Consider the following 19,658-nt stretch of genomic DNA (forward strand, 5'->3'; position numbering starts at 1 on the left):
GATCTGAAAATTCATTGAATACTTCTCCACTCGGGTCATGTGATGTCATGGTGACCCCCTGTCAATTACTTGTCTGTATTTTCTCTGTGGGGAATCTAAGTAACCATGAAAGTGAATGGACACATCTGAACCTCCTATCACGAGTATTTGATTATTGCTATATGCAAATATCCTTTTCTGAGAGGAAGAGGACAAGAACTCTAGCGCCACCTGTAGGGGGTAGCAATCCTAAAAGTCCATATTAACTCTTTTGTAGGCATTGTCACTCTCGGGCAGCAGGCAGGAAGAAGCCGACTAGTCTCCATGCTGAATAACTACCAAGGGAATGTACTGGGAAACCTTAGTCCCTGGCTTTCATGTGGATGTTACATTGACACATATCACCTAAACATTATTGCAGACAACGTACGTCATTGGTATTTGATACCGGCAGTGGCTCTTAAACAGGATGGCCATCTAGCTTTGTCAAACTGCAAACTTTGTGTAAGAATGGGCTGAGGAACGTGACAAATTGGTGAAGATCCTGATTTGGCCACAAATGTCCCGCTCTCTGATCGAGCATCTGTGGGGTGTGTTGTAAAACAAGTCCGATCTTGGAGGTGGCGTCTCGCAACTTACAAGACTTTTTAGGATCTGCTGTTCATGCCTGATACCACAAGCCGCCTTCAGAGGTTTTCTTTAGTCCATGTCTTTACACATCCGTGCGGTTTTGGCGACACAAGCGGGGATTGCACAGTAAAAGGTGTTGATACTATGGCAGATTGATGCAAGTATGGAAAACTGCTGCTGTTTTTTTCTGTCATTTTCTTGAGCTGTAAAATCTTCATGTGTGATGCCACAGTCATTAGGTCAGATGCCATAAATCTCTATAGGATGTGTAGTATTGGTTAGCCTTCTTGACTCCATGAACATAACAAGTCATTAGAGATTCTCTATGGAGTTGTACATAATAAATGCTTGTGTAATGCAGCAGGCTGGCTTCTGCTGCTGTGGATTGTGAGTTGTACCAACTTGCCTTATACACAAGGGTTCACTTATTATTGGTCTTCTATCCATCCGTTGTTCTGGAGACTGTCGATGTACTGAAATTAATTAGTAATCTTTGTAAGATGGGTGGAATCTGCCTGCTAGGTGTACTTGGACTGAAGATAACTGCGTTTTATCTAGTAATTTAGTGAATAATAACTTCATCTAGTTGTGTGAAAAATAACTTGTCAGCCTGATCAATGAACTATGAGGTCAACGAATGTACATCCCAGAAATGTGTGCTGGTATAGTGCCAGCATATATTCTGTATTGCTGTACCTAGATTATGATACTTTACATGTAGTCCATGTCCTGAGAGGAGCACACAATCTCGCACCCTTCATGTGACCTCAGTTAACCTATCAAGGACTATACACATAGTAAACTATTACCATTGATTGAAAATCCCATAAAAAAGGTGGCATGCATGCTGGGCCACCACTCCTCGCCACATGGATGAGGAGCAACACAGTTCTCAGGTGCCCATTTCTATTGATTTGTGAACCTGCAAATAAGAGGGCCTTAAGCTTTTACATGTATCAAATATACTACTGTTCTAGCATTGAAATTGCAAAACCAATAAAGAAAAGTCTTTAGAATTATGAAGGTCACATGATTGATGGACATGATGATAATATGAAAATGCTTAAAGTCTGGAGACGCTGCAGACCATGTAGCTAGTTTAGGTCATGCAGCCTGGCGTGTTGATAAATGCCTCCTGGGACACTTTGGAGATGACCATTCCACTGGCTCCACAACCAAATCGGTGTAACGTCAAGCTGTTATGAATGAAGACTGGGGTGGTCAGACTACCATTATGCCACCCCTTGCCATAATCCCAGTGGTAGGATCGGTGACGTTCCCTCATGAAAGCCTCTTCATGTCATTGCCCACGCAGTCTCATCGAATTTGAAAAATGGCGCATACTGATATGTACTGCAAGTGAAATTAGATATCCCATTCCAAGCCTAAGACATCAGTGTCTACACAAACCATCAGAAGGTGTGCGCACGACACTGGGATACGAGCCAGATGTCTAGCTACAGGTGTACCATTGACCTTGAGCTATTCTCAAATGCTCTTATGGTGCAAGCAAGAAGGCAATGGACGCTGTAATGGAGGTCTGTCCTCTTCATTAATGAGTCCCAGTTTTGTCTTGGACACAAGGATAGCCGGAGATGGTCTGAAGACCACTTAGGCAACGTCTTAAAGAGGCCTTCGTGAGGGAACGCGAGTGTGTCCAAGAAGCTGTTTTTCAACATGACAATGCCAGGCCTCGTGTTGCTCGTGCTACTGTGAGCAGCCTGCATGATCTAAACATGCTGCCATGGCCTACAACACCTCCAGATTTGACTTCCATCGAGCACATCTGTCACGTCATAGGTCGGCAATTGCAAACGGAGCTGACAGCATAGGATCTTGATGAATAATGTGCTCAAGTGCATTTAATGTTCGTATGCTTGATAGCAGCCAAGGCATGCAAGTGCAGAGATTTCTGAATGTGCTGCTTATACTCGATGCTGAATAAATGGAGATGTTTTGTTTCCTTTTTTTATTTTTTTATAATTTGGTATCATTAACATATCGGTTGTGGGATTTTGATAATTCCATGACTTTACCTTCATTGGGTTGCAGTTTCAATGTTGAGGAGCGTAAAAGTGAATAAATATGATTTGTGGGGAATTTTTTTTTTCTTATTGAAAGTGTTTTCTTTGGACAATGCCTACTTATGTGTCCTTTCACAATTAGAAAATCGTGAAGTGCTTATATGGAACCTGTCATGTCCTAACTACTATCTACACTGCCCCCATTGCTTTGTTAGTGATGCAATGTGCATCAGTAACGAGCTTTTTTCATTGAAATTGGTGGTAATATAATGATTTTATATACTTTCTGCTACCTGCTCGTTTTCAGTCACAGGGGTGTGATTCTGCTATTCAGTCACTGCTGGCGCTGTCCACGTATTTGAATATTGCTCTCGGCAAGCTCTGATAATATTGGGGCGCATGCGCAGCTTTAAATGTCCGGCCGCGGGTCCGCGTTTGCGCAGTAAGGCTGTGTAGTTCGCAGCTTCACTGCGCATGCACAATGTCCCGCTGGTCCGTGCACTTTGAGGCCCTGTGGTTACCAACTACACAGCCTCGTTGCGCACTAAGCCCAGTAGTAAGTGATCAGCGACGCTGGTGGCTTCAGATGGAGTTGCTGCTTTTCTCCATTCACCAAGCAATAGTAGTTTGGTCAGTATTTTGCATCACTATTTTGAAGTCAAAACCACAAGCTCCAAAACTCAGGGTGGGGGGCAAATGTTTCCATTAGCGTATAACTCGGACAAGTGCTCTCCGATGTTTTATCAAATAGCTGTCGGACCAATGTTATACTATGGGGCAGCTCAGATCTGTGGTTTTTTTTTAATGCCTATTTTCATGAGAAAAAAAATCACAGTATGCTGCAAGTGGCTCCAGAAATCAGATGATACGCACCCATTCAAGTCTATGGGTGTGTGTAAAACATCGGACTGCACTCGGGTGCCATCCGAGTGCAGTCCAATTTACGTGGACACAAACAATGGAGAAGTAGGATAAATTAAGTTCTCCATACCTGTGCTCAGATTTTCTCATGCAAGAGAATCTGATCACCGTAAACTTAGCTCAGCGTTACCATAAATGGTCTGATTGTCTCAGAAGAGCAAATCATCGCTCGTGTGAGTGAGCCCTTGTACTTTTCTCTCGGTAGGCTGCTCTCCTATATTTGGTTGACAAATACTGATGCAAAATCCTGACCAAATGGGCAAATGTGTATGATACCTTTTATAGTGTTAAAATCTTTGGCAACAGCGGATGTCAATCTTTCCCAATGGACTGTTTTTCTTTCCTGGGACGCTATGGATCTTGGTTCTAAAACAATGGTTTATTGGCAAGATTAAGTGTATATTACACTCTCATGGAAAGTGTTCATTATATTTTCTTAGAAAACTTGTATATTTAGCCGTACTTAATGACCTTTTTTTCCTTCTTTGAGGCCTGGCTATGTCAATTTCTATTGTTAAGGATATATTTTGTGGGAAGTAGAAATATTTTCCATTTTCTGTGGGGATGAAAGAATAATGCGAAACTCCCAGTGCGCCCCCATACCTAGAAGGGAGAGAGCCTCTCATTCTTGAAGCAAGGTTTTGTTGTTGCAGCTGAGGACTGTACAAATTCCAGTTGCCCCAGTCAGCCAGGAAAGCAGCGAGCATATGCCAAACATTTGGAGCGGAGCTGATAGCTCTCAAAGGAAGTGCACTGTACGTTTTCCTGTTGGCTTACACATTGTTGGGCATTGAATGAAATAGATAGCAGAAAGCTTGTGTAACTATGGAATAGTTGAATACCCGCAGTAATGAGCTGAAGAAAGGGAAAGCCGACGCTCAGATCCCAGTTATTTCCAGGCCACACACGGGGGCGCTCAGCAGTACAGAAGTACCAAGCCATAAAGCCCAATTTTGCAGAGAACTGTGGCGCTTACAGATCATTAACAATAATTCTATATGTCATCTATTAAAAATGTAAAGCATGATGGACACATCTCAACTTATGGTCAACAGCAGTTTAGCACTGTTTGTGATTCTTACTAGTTCCTGCAACTCTACATCAAAATCTGCATGTCTTTATTTGTTCTTGCCTTAAAATTATGGTACTCCTGATTCCACTCTTTGGCTCCAAAATGTGCACATGTAGGTCCAGTGATATGGAAATACTAATAAACCCATTAAACCACACCTGTTATTTCTGCTGCTTCTACAGAACTAGTGGTTGTGTGTATACAAAATGAGTAAGGAATTTATATGATTTGTATTACTGCTTTTTTATAGGTTTTTTTTCCTCTTCAGGCTTTAATCCTAACTTTTAGCTCTGCTTCAGAGTGAATAGAGACTAACTACTATTAGATCTTCCATACACAGCACACACGAGAGTATCTTTCCCCCTATTGCTATAAACCACTGACAGAAACAGCAGCATGGAGGGTATTATCAATAGTACTCAGTAGTGTAGCTGTGAATCCAGTTATAAGGTGAGATAACTTACTAGAAGGCTGCAGCACCGTCTGTGTCTCTCCCTCTGTCTGTCTTCCTACATCCTCAGTTCTCCTCCACTCTCCATGGATTTTGGATTTATATAAGCTGATCCTTCCCACTATGGGACCTCAGATTGAGATCCTTTTATCACTTGTATAATACATTGTAATATTTCTGTATGTACATACTTAGAAATCCATTCCTGTTGGGCTTACACAGTGAGCCCCTTCCTTCTGTAAAACTTGGGAGCCACAATTTATTTTGGACGCGGCATCTAAGAGTTGTAATGGTTAAAATAGGAATGATCCTTGCTCTGTGCAGCAGGGTGTCAGACACTGATGACTGCACAGGAAAAGATGGAGTCTGTTCACTCACCAAAATATTGCATTGTGGTATCAGAAGTAACCTCTCCCAATGCCGCACTGTCATGGCGATTCATATCACAGATCTAAAAGGGTCTGATGTTTATCCCCTTTGTATAGGACAAAAGGCCATCCCCTTTTTTAGCCATGCAGATTCTCTGAAGTGCCGAGTATAAAGTTTTTCTTTATTCAGTAGCAAAAGAGATTGAATTAACAGAGGCTGCGCCCCTCTCTCCATGGGCCCCATAGCAAACCTGCAATTTGCCTCTATGGTACATATGCACTTGAGGTCCTTACTATGGTCTCCTTATATTTATATTATGGATACAGCTATTCCCACCCTCCAAGCGATGGAGGGGTCTGAAAAGGAAGTGATGCCGTGAGCTCCAATAATTATATAAGACATTATAATGTACTGAGCGATCCCTCCGCAGCTCTGGCTGGTTTTACTATGTTAGCGCATGTTATGTAGTCTGGAGAAGTCATGAGTTCATGTCTGGAGAATCGTAGCTTTTGTGTCATCGGACACAGAGTTGCTGTAACTTGTGAAGCTGTACAGACGGTATACTGAGCTTCATGTAACTAAAAGTAAGATGAGAGTAACTTTCCAGAATTCACATTAAAGTAGTTGTAAAGGTGGCCATCATGATCGGGCTGTTCGATATCAACTTGCCTGATCTTTGCTCTAGTGGGAGATGAGGCGTCTTTTATTGGTCTCTGGCAGCAGTTTATTCCTTTTTCTTTATTGAGAAAATCTGCAGATTCGAGCATGAATGTTTACAGGGATGTCGGTAGGAATAACTATTGGCCCATAGAGTCTGACGGAAAGTCATTTGGGATTGCATGGCATTCCTTTGCTCAAGTATAGTATTGTGTAACTGGTATTGGCTCAGCACCTAAGGACAGCGTCCATGGCAGATTATTGCTGACCAGGAGGTCTGTTCTCTACATACGTGATCGGCTGCAGTACACTAAAATGTCTCGATCAGTTGTAAGGAAGCCAATGTTGTGGCCATATAGCCTTATTGAATTTAGTAGTATTGTGCGATGTAAGGGATAATGTTACCTTTACAGCTTCTGTGTGCATGGGGCCAGCTGGCCACACCTGATACTATTTTATATATTGGGGCAGGCTTGGACTGGCCCACAGGTGAGCAGGAGAAACCTCTGGTAGGCCCCTGTGAAGGAGTTCTAATGAGTAGTGCTATTATATATGATTCACAATTTGCAGAAAAAGGTATAACTTAATCATTCATTATACAAGCTAGCCAAATAAATATTACATAAAATGAATTTGTAAAAGTTAATTTGTGTACTAGGGTCAGGTTATTTTTGCCCGTAGCTGAACAGTGGGCCCTAAGAATCAATGTTACTGGGAGGCTTTTATCAACCCAGTCCAACACTGTATTGGGCTACCATATTTTCTTATGTAAAATTAGTAATTATTTAATGTCTTGGCTATTCGTTCAGAACCAGATTGCAAACAGTTTTTGCCTGACCTGGCCTTATATAGTAATTTCCCATGATTAGATACCATCCCCTGGAATTGTGTTCTCAGAGGAGGGAGGAAATCCTGTTTCCTCCAGCATTGGAGCAGGAATTGAGCTGCATTCACCATAAGGGCATCTCCTCTTTAACCTTTTTGATGCCAGGGCACCCTACATCATACCTTCTAGAGCCTGTGAAGCCTATTAAGGTCACCTGCCAAGACTATCTCTGGTATCTTCCTAGCAATTACTTCTGGCTATCTGGCATGTTTTCAGTTACCAACTCGGGAATTGTGTCACAAATAATCCCTGTAGAATATTGGATTTATCAGATGAAAATCCAACAGATTACACTTTCAGTAGACGTCCATGTCTGTTGTTGTCATCTCTCAAATGGGGGCGTCTCATACATCCATATAGGCTCAATATTTGTACAGAGCATTCTTCTGGACGTATACTTATGAATTGCAAAAATCTGTATTCATACATTTATGGCAGTTTATCCTTAGGCTTAAATGGGCAGGATTTAATAGAAGAAAACAATCCGTGGTCACATTTACATTGTATTTTGGACTTTTTGTGATGTAGAAAAAAAGTAGTTAACTGCTTTTTTTTTTTCCAAAATAAAGACTTCATATTTCTGAAAATAATGAAAAAGAAATTAATTGTATAGCAGTATGTTTCAATATGTCTAATACTTATACGTTTCTTTCTGTACCATTTAAAGCTAGTTGAGAAAAGGATTAGAAAAATTAAATACGTCTTTAAAAAAATAAACAAAAGTATAGGTGGACGCAAGTAGAAATTCACACAGGCATAGTTCGATGCATGGCCCTTGCTTTCATACGTATACTTCCAAAGTATACATCATGTCTGCAGATGTGCAAATGTGAGCCTAGCCGAAATCTGTTCAGATAATGGCAACGTCAAACAAGTCTACGGTCCCGATTCATCATATGCAGGGGGGGGGGGTTAAATTGCTTTCCTTTTGTCTTGTGTTCAATGCATTTTCTTTGTGCAAAATTCTTCAAAGTGGCGCCCATGTTAATTAATGCACCACTTCAGCTTTTTTTTTTTTTTTTTTAATCGCTGGAGTGGAGTACGCAAAATTACTTGCATATAGGTCTGCACCATTTAGATGCTGCTGTCGATCTTAGCAGAATTCAAATGGAGCGGTTGTAAGTGAGCACACCTATTGGCTCCCATTGGCCACCCGCAATGCAATCTCAGGGCACAAATTAGTTACCATGGCATCCAAGAGCCTGTGAAGGCCATCATTGCTGCCATCTTGGTCTTCTTGTGAAGCTCATCTACAGGCTTCATAGGAAACCGCAATTTTCACATCATACTGCAGTATTATAGTGTTGCTGTATATAGTATGAAAACCATCTAGGTTAAAGTTCCCTAAGGGGAAAAATTAAAGCTAAAAATTAATTTTTATTTTTTTTCCCTCCCACCTGAAAAGGTGATTTTTTTTGTTTTGAGCTTTCGTTTTTTTCCTCCCCCTTTTCCAAGAGACATAACTTTGTTTTTCCGTTGATATGGCCATGTCTGTTTCAAGTGACACCATACAGTTTATCATACAATGTACTGGAAGGCCAGAAAATCGGGGGGTGTTTGGTCCCCACTATTCCCTCAAAAAATTAAATAGAAACTGATCAAAACATTTTATGTATGCAAAAATGGATATCAAATATATACAGTGCCTACAAGTAGTATTCAACCCCCTGCAGATTTAGCTGGTTGACACATGCGGAATTAACTTGGCATTGTGACATTTGTACTGTAGATCAGCCTGGAAGTGGGAAATGCACTGCAGCAAATATTGTTTTTTTTTTTGTTTTTTTTTAAAAACGTTAAAAGTTAATTCAGAGTGTCATTTATTATTCAACCCCTCAAACCACAAGAATTCTGTTTGGTCCCCCTAAAGTATTAAGAAGTAGTTCAGGCACCAAGAATAATGAGCTTCACATGTGTGGATTAAAGATCTCTTTTGCCAGCCTTTTCTGACTATTTAAGACCCTCCCCAAACTTGTGAACAGCACTCAGACATGGTCAACATGGGAAAGACAAAGGAGCATTCCAAGGCCATCAGACAAGATCGTGGAGGGTCACAAGGCTGGCAAGGGGTACAAAACCCTTTCCAAGGAGTTGGGCCTACCTGTCTCCACTGTTGGGAGCATCATCCGTAAGTGGAAAGCTTATGGAACTACTGTTAGCCTTCCACGGCCTGGACAGCTTTTGAAAGTGTCCTCCCGTGCCGAGGCCAGGCTTGTCCGAAGAGTCAAGGCTAACCCAAGGACAACAAGGAAGGAGCTCCGGGAAGATCTCATGGCAGTGGGGACATTGGTTTCAGTCAATACCATAAGTAACGTACTCCACCGCAATGGTCTCCGTTCCAGACGAGCCCGTAAGGTACTTTCAAAGCGTCATGTCAAGGCTCGTCTACAGTTTGCTCCTGATCACTTGGAGGACTCTGAGACAGACTGGTTCAAGGTTCTATGGTCTGATGAGACCAAGATCGAGATCTTTGGTGCCAACCACACACGTGACGTTTGGAGACTGGATGGCATTGCATACGACCCCAAGAATACCATCCCTACAGTCAAGCATGGTGGTGGCAGCATCATGCTGTGGGGCTGTTCTCAGCCAAGGGGCCTGGCCATCTGGTCCGCATCCATGGGAAGATGGATAGCACGGCCTACCTGGAGATTTTGGCCAAGAACCTCCGCTCCTCCATCAAGGATCTTAAGATGGGTCGTAATTTCATCTTCCAACAAGACAACGACCCAAAGCACACAGCCAAGAAAACCAAGGCCTGGTTCAAGAGGGAAAAAGTCAAGGTGTTGGAGTGGCCTAGTCAGTCTCCTGACCTTAACCCAATTGAAAACTTGTGGAAGGAGCTCAAGAATAAAGTCCACATGAGACACCCAAAGAACCTAGATAACTTGGAGAAGATCTGCATGGAGGAGTGGGCCAAGATAACTCCACAGACCTGTGCCGGCCTGATCAGGTCTTATAAAAGACGATTATTAGCTGTAATTGCAAACAAGGGTTATTCCACAATATATTAAACATAGGGGTTGTATAATAATTGACCCACACTTTTATGTTTAAAATTTAATAAAATTCAACTGAGCAACATAACTTTTTGGTTTGTAAGATTTATGCTTCTGTTCATAAATCCTACTCTCGTTTGCAGTTTGAAGGCTCTAACTTATTTGCATCTTATCAAACCAGCTAAATCTGCAGGGGGTTGAATACTACTTGTAGGCACTGTAACTATCAGCTCATCACATAAAAAGAAGCAAGAGCTGGGGAGAATGATGGATTTCAAATAAGTGTGAACAGTCCACATGTAGGGAAGCCATTTCTGTGTCTTGTACAGTTTAATAGCCAGGACTTTCTGCATGTGATATTTCACCGCAGATCCATACAAATCTGCAGTAAAATGTGAATGTTGTGGTTTTGTGGTATAATTCAGATTATATATCTTCCCTTATATAAAAAAGGGGTAATTTCTGCAGTCAAAATCAGGAATTGATCTCATCCTTATGGCTAGAAATGTATTTCGGTAGATTTTCTATGCTGATTTATGAATGGAAAATCTGGACCAGAATTTTACGCTAAGGCTATATTCACACGTTTCGTTTTTGCTGCGTTTTACAGTACCAGCAAAGTCTAAGGTTTCAGAAATCTCATGCACACACTGTTTTTTTTTTCCTGACTGAATTGGAAAACTGCTGCTTTTTTGCAAACTGCAGCATGTCACTTCTTTCAGAGTTTTTTCACCCATAGAAAGCAATGGATAAGTGCAAAAAATGCAGGTATCATGTTTTGCTGCGTTTTTAGTGAAAAAAAGCAGGTACAGCAGTATGTGAAACTCATTTATTTTTGTGATTTTCCCAAGTTTAAACCATAATGTCTTGGTGTTCATGGCAGTTAGGATTAGTGCACTTTAATTAAATTTGTGATGTGTAAAAATTAAACATTGGCCGACCAAGGTGTGAAATTGAACAATACCTGTGGCTGACCAAAGTGTTAAAGTAAACAGTGTTCTACAAACTCAATGCTCTGTCAATGACTAAGGTAAACTATTCCTGACCACCCCCCCCCCCCCTCTGTTACATTTGTAATTATGTATTTTTTCATGAACTTGTTTGTTCAGAATAGCTACTATTTTTTCAGGCATAAAAATCTTTTTCCACTAAATAATTCTATCAAACTGCCTTTTTTTCCCCAAAAAATGGTTTTATGGTTTCACATATGTCTTTCATTGGTGACCTGTGTTCATGCTTCTGTGGTGGAAGCAAAGCTGAACTTTGGGATCCTGAAAAAACGCAGCAAAACCTGTTTTTTGCAAGCAGCTTCTTTACCGCCAAGAGAGCAGGTTTTGCCTGCAGAAAAAATGCAATGTGTGAACATAGCCTTAGGCTGGATTCATACATCAGTGTTTTGTAGTCTGAGTACGGACCGCATTGCACGGGACAGACGCGGAGCTTCCAACCTGAACTAAACAGTCTCATAGACGAAGCATGGGTGTGTGAATCCGGCGTAATAAATTAAGTTTTATTGCTTGGACTTTTTCTTTGTTAAAGCACCACTCCATTGTTTGTTTTTTATTTCAGCGCTGGAGTGCTGCTACTAATGTTCCTTCCCTAACCTAGTAATATACTTACCAGCTGTCGTCTTCAGCTGTTCCCGGCGCCGCTCCGCTCCCACGCCGCTATCTTTTGACCGCATCTTCTGGCTGACTGGAAGTTAGAGGTAACAGTCACAAGCTCTAAAAGTAAGTCTGAGGGTCTCGTTTTGGCTCCCATAGACTTACCTTAAGAAGTGACCTCCAGTACGCCCAGCAAACACTGGGGAGATACGTCAGGTCACAACTAGTGTTGATCAAGCACTGAAATGCTCGAGTGCTCGGTACTCAAATCAAGTATGTCTGACGCTCTGACGTGCCTGACTTGAGTAGCGAGCATAATGGAAGTGAATGGCAAACTCAAGTATTTTTCTGGAGCATGGTAAATGTTCTCTTTTTCTCTATCTGCGCCTGGTTCAGATAATTCATTTACGGGGATCTGAGCACTCAAGCACCACGTGATACTCTGCACTGCTCGCTACTCTATTGAGCACCCTGGTGCTCGATCGAGTATCAAACACTGCTGAGCACGCTCGCCCATCACTAGTCACAATCTGTAAGAGAGCGACCGGAGCGACGCCAATAACAGATGAAGACGGCGACTGGCGAGTATAGACTAGGGGCAGGGAACTTAATTAGTGACACCTCTCCAGCAGTAGGGTTAATAAAACAAACGCTGGAGTGGTGCTTTAAAAGCAGGGCTGTGGAGTCGATAAGCCAAATCTCTGACTCCTCAATTTCCATAACACCGACTCCCTCATACATGGCTCATGTTTAAGTGATAAATTTACTGTAGTAAAATGGTAACATCAGGCTTTTAATCATAATTATGATACAATAATCAAGCCATTTAGATAGCTCATAAATATATTTTATGTTCTAAGAGGAAAAACAAACTAAAACATCAAGCATACCGATACAACATATACTGAACTATTGATTTATGCACAGTTTGTTGAAAGTTTAGATATGCTTTAAGAAGTGCTTGCCTTAATCCTGCTTTTCTGTTCACTCCAGCAGTTCTGAGATGAGTGCAGGCATTCCTTCCCTGTATGTTTTTTTTTCCCCCTTATCCATAGAGGAGGAGCTTCATTACTTATCATGTACATAAACTGCAGCACAGATTCATCTCAGCTAAAAGTCTAGACCCTTAGATCAGGAATAGGACAGACATTTATAGGACATATCATAACTTTCCCAAATTCTTATGAAAAAATATTCCCCACAAACTGCATTGAACTACTGTACCCAATTTATTATATATTTTAGGAGTCGGTCCATTTTAAACCGACTCCAACTACCAAAATGGACTCCCGAGTCCGACTCCACAGCCCTGTTTAAAAGAATACTGAGAAAACCATTGGCTGCATGCTGATGTGACTGATTAAGGCTCGGCCTTGGCTGGATGTTTGCTACCTGCTTGTTGTGATAGTGTAGGTGTCACAGTATGTGCCTATTCACTTCTATAGCGCCGCGATGTAGCAGCAGCACAAAACTAACTTGGGTCACACGACAACTGTCGCAGCCAAAATCGCTGTGTAGCCATAGACAAACACGGCACTAGAAATAATCAAACTATATTGGTAAAAGTGCAGGTAAGATGGATCTGTAGAAAGGCTCTTCATAGTGATGGACAACGCCGTAATGTGATACTAATGCATAACAAGCCTATTGGAAAGCAAAACTGTGCTTTGTAGATGATCTTATGATTTTTTTTTAAAGTTTTTCAAAATCCACAAAAAACACACATTGTTAGGTGCAAGTGCAATAGCAGCTTTCTATATGTTGTGTAAGGCTGCACTGACAATAGCACAGGTTCATGCAGACCTTTCCACGCACTCCCTTCTTTCTGCCATAGCCACAGTCCCATCTGCACTCGCTTTTTCCAGTGCAAACATATTTTCCCCATAAAAGGCAGTGGAGGAGCCCTGCGGAGCTGACATGAGGCACTGTATCCCCAGTCACTGCTATGGCCCAGTTTATACTGCCTGCCTCTGTTAATATTCATGAGCTTCCCGGCTGACAGCAGTCATTGGTCCTTTGCTGGCTTACTAGTATCCGGCAGCAGCTTTGTTAAACCTGTTGCTGCATTTTGTGGCTTTTGGGCTCAGATTAGGATGTGTTTTTATGTTTTCTGCTTAGTTTTATACAGTTTAGGCTGTAACTTGTTACCTTCCCCACGGTCATCCATCCTGCAGGACCTACCAAGACTGTCACACTGCGGTTTTGTGAGGGTCTGCACATTGTAGATCAATGTCCTGCTATACTTTGATTGGATACAATAGTGAACACTGGGGCTGTGAGTGACCCTGCAGTCTCCTACTCAATAATATGTCTGTCTGCGGTGCAGAGCTCTACTGATATGGCTGCAGTCTGTGATGACCTTCAGGTCTGGAGTAGTCATAGGACTAGTTCACATCTAATTTAATTGAAAGTGAAACCACAGAGGCCCCGGGAACCTGCGCAGGAGTGATCTGTGATTGACAGCACCAAACATACATAATATGCCGTCCTATTACATGATATTCTGCGTACTAACCTACCTGGAAGAGTTTGCCTCCTCTCCTAGTAACACTCGCGGTATATATCAGGGGACAGCGGGAGATCGGCCCCATCCTGAGCCCTCAGCCATTCACAGCAGACAAAATACACGAGAGCAACTTTTTACTTGTTCTGATTTCAAGAAATATAAAGCATATTCTTTGTATAACACAAAGTTATACAGTTCTCTGATAAACTTTATCATCTCGTCAGGATATTTGCTTTTGGGAACCTTTTTATTGTTTATGGTTTGTTAGGGTTTGTTTGCACCTTACCGTCATATTGTCATTTTTGCTGATATTTTATCAAAATTGCTTAAAACTGCTGCAATCCTGCCACAATATGTGAAAACCTCCCTAGCTTCTACAGTAAAGCTGTGTCCATACACATACAATGGCTGTTGGCCAAATGACCTTTCTCTCCCTGCTCCCAGGTTGGCTAGGTTGAGCGTTTAATGGGGAGAGTGGAGAAAGCCGCTGCCAAACGGCTCTGGTCGTCCCATTGCGCGTGTGTCAATGTACTACTATTAGTGATGAGCGAGTATGTTCTGTTAACCCTTTCGCCGGATATGCTCGGGCCGAGCTCCGAGTATTTACAGCTGCTCGGTGATATGTTTGAATCGCTCCCGTGTGCATGATTTGCGACTGTTTGACAGCTTTATTACATGTGAGGAATGATTGTTTCTTTTGCATTCCTCACATGTAATAAAGCTGTCAAATAGTTGCAAATCATGCACACGGGAGCGATTTAACCTTATCACGGAGCAGCTGTAAATACTCGGAGCTCGGCCCGAGCATACTTGGCGAAAGGGTTAACAGAACATACTTGCTCAACACAAACTACTATGTGTCCATTCCGGTGAGGGAATTATAACCAGGCTGACCAGTGGATCTCCTGACCTACGCTAATGGGAGGTGTGTGTGTGTGAGATCCAAGTGCAGTCGGTTTCATGGACCTTTGATCTTGGCCTAAGGTTATATTCCCACATGTTGTATGGTTTTTTTTTTTTTACGTCAGAAATCTGCAGCAAAACTGATCTCAGGAAATCAGCTGCTTCAAAAACACAGGTTTTTCTGCGTTTTTTGATGCGTTGTTTTTTCACTGTCCTTCTGTCCCTATTTATGCATGTACATAAAGTTCTGTGGAAAAAAAGAACCCCATTCTATTTTGCCATCAAAAACGCTGAAAAAATTTACCTTAGTTTTTTTGGTCCGTCTTTTCAGCGTTTTTTTTTCCACCCATTACTTTCTATGGGTGAAAAACGCTGAAGGAGTGACATGCTCTATTTTCCAAAAACCCAACCAAGGCACAAAATACACAGCAAAAAAAAAATGATGATGTGTGAACAGAGAATTCTGGTTTCTCATAGACTTTGCTGGTACTGCAAAACGCAGCTGAAAATTTGCATAAAAAACTGCAACAAAATACGCTGCAAAACCAAACGTATGTGAACATAGCCTTAGCGTGCAGGTATCGGATCACTCCCTGTGGTCCTCACATGCTCAGGACAGTTTTTTGTCCTTATGGAAAAGTTTAAAAGAAGCTATAAATGTGGTGAAATGGCTTATAGCGGCAAATGAACTACCCAATCGTTATTCAGTATGGCCGATGTAGAAATAATGCCATTTTATCTTGCTGCTCCCACATCACCTTTTAAAACAATTGCAGTAATATCAATAAGCCACACTTTTGCACAGCAGGTATTAATACAGTTAGTTCTACATTCCTTGCAGAAAGATGGCCATAAGCCCTTGTTATCTGTGAGCCAAGCAGCTGATCTTCCCGACGCCCCGTACACGTGCAGAAGATTGCTGCTAGACACTTTATACATTCAGTTGGACATGTTCCTCTCCCTTCCAAACTTGAAGCTCCCATTCTTCCACTCCTGACTGTCATTTAGGACTCTGCAGGCCCAGTTTTCTTGAGAACAAGGTTCTTGCCAACAAGCAGTAGGACACTTTCTAGTATCCTGGAGGCTTCTAGGAAAGGTGGTTTCCAGGCAATTGCCTACCTATGAATCTGTCGGAAGCAAACCACGATCTCACCTGGCTCCTCATAAATGTACATGTATTTTTATTTTTGTGGTGTAAAATCTCACACATCTGGCAGCATGTATAACCTGGGAATTAAAGGATTTAATATGTAGTGACCCATCTAGCCCTCTTCTACAGTTGTGCTCCCCCCATACACACTATATGTTGTCTTTGATGAGTGTGATCAGTTTTCGACTCCTCATGTGACCGGTGGCAGATATTGCGCTGCAGTACATGGGGACTGTTACACTATGCAGTATATAGTACAATTACCTGCTGCGGCGCTTTTCCACCTGACTTCACCTGTACGACTCTCCTCAGATGTGGGTGAGCTCAGTAATGAGAAATGTGCAGCAGCATGCAGGGCTGTGGGAGTGGGAGGCCCACCAATCATTAGCGCTCATTCCCCTGTCTTGTGTGCTGTGTTTATTAGGTTTGGGCTTCTGCCCAAGATTCCCGGCCCTCCTCTTTTTTTTTTTTTTTTTTTTTTTTTATTCCTTGTTCCATTCCTGTCTTTTTCTGCAAGTGACGCCTGAACTTGGTCTGGGAGCAGATTATTATAGAGTCTAAGTTTTTCCTCTCAGGGCTGTAATGCTCCTCATGTCTGCCCCGTCTCTATAAGCTGCTGGTGGGGCTGCAGTATATATGGGACTCTGAAAATGCATTAACTCGTGGAGTTGGAGTAGTATATTGTGGCTGTCTACTAGATGATTAAGGCTGGATCTTCTGTCTCTGCTGATGCTGCCTCGCTGGATTTGATTAGGAAGGTGCCCTGGAAACGGACCGCCGGCTGCGGTAGATCAGCCTCTTTCCCTGGAGATCCGTGACATCTGACAGTGGCAATGAAGTACAGAGCAGCGGTGAGCAGGTTTCAGGGGATTTGTGCGGATTACTGTGGTTGGGCCGGACATCTATAAAACAATCTGTCATTGTACAATGAGAGCGAGCACAAAAGTTCCTACACAAATGTTAAGGTATTTGATTTGTGATCGGTCTAAACTAAAACCCGTCCTGAAAAATCATCATAGACGTGGGGAGATTGACACAAATCCTGATGAACTGTGATGAGAATAGTTTGGGTCATGGCTTGTTCTCCTGTAGTCTCTTCCTTAGTTATCAGATATGAAATGTGGGCCAGGGATTTACTGACGTTGATAGTTTGGCTCTGAATGAATGTATCCATGGCTCATGACCTTACAAGATCTTTGCCTGTTCTTCATGTCCCTTCTTTCTTTCTTCTCGGTGCTCATTAGTGCTTTTCTATTTAATGCATTTTCCACAGTTCCTTGGACTCGTTCCCATAACTTTAGGCTCAGTGCCTCTCAGGCTTTTTTGGATTTCATAAAGTTGTGATCATCTTTCTCACTTGTCATTTTTTTATTCACGTTCCAGAGATAATTTAATCCAATTGAATGACCAATGTTTGCTCCGTTTTAGCAGAGACCACAGTAAATAGCACTCTGATTGCCAGTGTTTAACTTCAGTTTTGATATATTCTATTTCTGAGAACATCAAGTTTTTTGCCAACTTGGTTCTGCCACGTATGTAACGGGCCCTGGTGAGTAATATGCTTAAATTAACAGTAAGTAAATAAAATATATAGTCTTGGAAGATGAGCATACACATAGGGGTAGTCTCAATGCAGCCGGTCAGTCGTACATTGGATCGTTCACAGAAATGATCCTACCCCCAATGCAATGGATGGTCTGTAATGAGACAGCCCCTTTTAAGTACTAAACTGCCATTTGATCTCCGCCTTCATATTTATTGCACCAAATTCAAGAGGATAAAGAGTCGGTTGTGTAGTTTCTTGTTCCTTTACTACAAACAGAAGTTGATCCAGGAAAAAGTTTTCATGATGGCAATCTGTGTGATTTTTGAAAAGTAAAGCTAAAGGACCATATAGACCAGGGTTCCCCAACTCCAGTCCTCAAGGCCCACCAACAGGTCATGTTTTTAGGATTTCCTTAGTATTACACAGGTGATGGATTTATTGCCTGTGCAGGTGATGTAATTATCACCTGTGTAATACTAAGGAAATCCTGAACACATGACCTGTTGGTGGGCCTTGAGGACTGGAGTTGGGGAACCCTGATATAGACAGCCCAACCGTGACCAATACATTATCACTGATTGGTTATATGCAACCTGACCGGCAGACTCCTAGAAAGGCTGACCACGCTTCCATGTGCACAGAATGATTAATACAATCTTTCTCTGCATGTAGAATATCATGTCTACACAAGACTATGTGCTGTCGAGAACGATTATTTTTAAGCTTACTTACAAATCCTCTCACCCGGTGAACAAGTGTTTTTTGTTTTTCCCGTTTATTGCTAGCCTTTCTAGACAGACCTTTATTCGGGCCCTTATACATGCGGTTCTCTCTCCCATGGTGTTTTTATACAGGGGTCCCTAAAATGACCTGATCCTCATATTACAATATTTTCAACATATAATGGTCTTTCTTCATCCATTGTAACTTGAAACCACTTTCAATGTTTCCGATATTCCAGATCTGCAACAGGTCTGGTTGGGTGGATCTTGCCTCAATCAGTCTGGTTATTTTCCAAGTAAACCTCCAGCATTTTTGTAATACAAGTAGTTATCCAGTAGTTCCTCTCTACAGTACAGCGCTGTATACATGTACAGTACTGGCCTCACCTGTGCCCAGATGTGCCGCTCGTGTAGACACCCGGTGAAGGTGGCTGTAGTTAAGTTTCTGGTAGACGCTGTACTGCGCAAGACCCGGAGGAAACTACTGTCCTGTACATAGAAAGTGATCCACAGCATCCAGCAGTCCCATCTCACCTTTATCTGTAAGGACTAGCTATATCTCTACTAGTTATTTGCTTCATTTTCTTATTTTGTGTGACATGTTGGAGACTTCAGAACCAACTTCCTAGTTTTGCATAGAGTTATAGTATCAATGGTTTCACTAAGCAATATTCGCCTTGGTTGTGTTGATAAAACTTTCACTTTAAGGAGTAGTCCAGACATTTTTTCAAAACCACTTAGATTGGTTTAAAATAAATTTTTCCCAGCTTCCCTGGTTTCATCTCTTCCCATGTTTCCACTGTTCTGTGTACTTCCTGTTCCATCTGGATAGACATGTGACCGCTGCAGGCAATCAATGGCTGTCCCGAAGATTATTCCACTGGTAGTACCTATTGAGCGACCATTACTGCACTGCATCATAACTTTCATTATGTATAAAAATGTGGATATACAGAAGACCTTGAGGTACTTGGCTCTTGCATTTATCTGAAATCTGTTTCTCTTCATTCTTTTAAAGAGGTTAGAGTTGGCCAGTTTTTCATTTTATTTCTGCTGCTCCCTTCTGGTGTTCACTTTTTTTTTTTTTTTTTTACCATAAAATGACAATTTGTATTCACTGTTTTTAAAGAGGGCCTGTCACCAAGTCAGGTGGCCAGTGTTTGCTTTTACTTTATTCCTGCCGCTTCTGAGTGTTCAGTTGTGTTTTTTTTATGTATTTATTTATTTATTTTTATTATG

General features: G+C 41.8%; 1 protein-coding gene across 6 annotated transcripts in view; it reads left to right on the forward strand.

Moving 5' to 3' along the window:
• The window catches only part of MYO1C (myosin IC), a 152,885-nt gene that overhangs the window by 64,185 nt on the left and 69,042 nt on the right, over positions 1-19,658 (forward strand). Inside the window, exon 1 of one of the 6 annotated variants that reach the window (XM_073667745.1) lies at positions 16,639-17,002. The exons of the other annotated variants lie outside the window; for them this stretch is intronic. Coding sequence (XP_073523846.1) covers positions 16,985-17,002 — 18 coding nt within the window. The 5' untranslated portion in view covers positions 16,639-16,984. Of the gene's footprint in view, positions 1-16,638; positions 17,003-19,658 lie in introns of those variants that run through there. 6 annotated transcript variants of the gene reach the window in all.

Source organism: Phyllobates terribilis, unplaced genomic scaffold (assembly GCF_046119375.1).
Source record: "Phyllobates terribilis strain yellow unplaced genomic scaffold, ASM4611937v1 Scaffold_2__4_contigs__length_985480577, whole genome shotgun sequence".
Lineage (NCBI taxonomy): Eukaryota > Metazoa > Chordata > Amphibia > Anura > Dendrobatidae > Phyllobates > Phyllobates terribilis.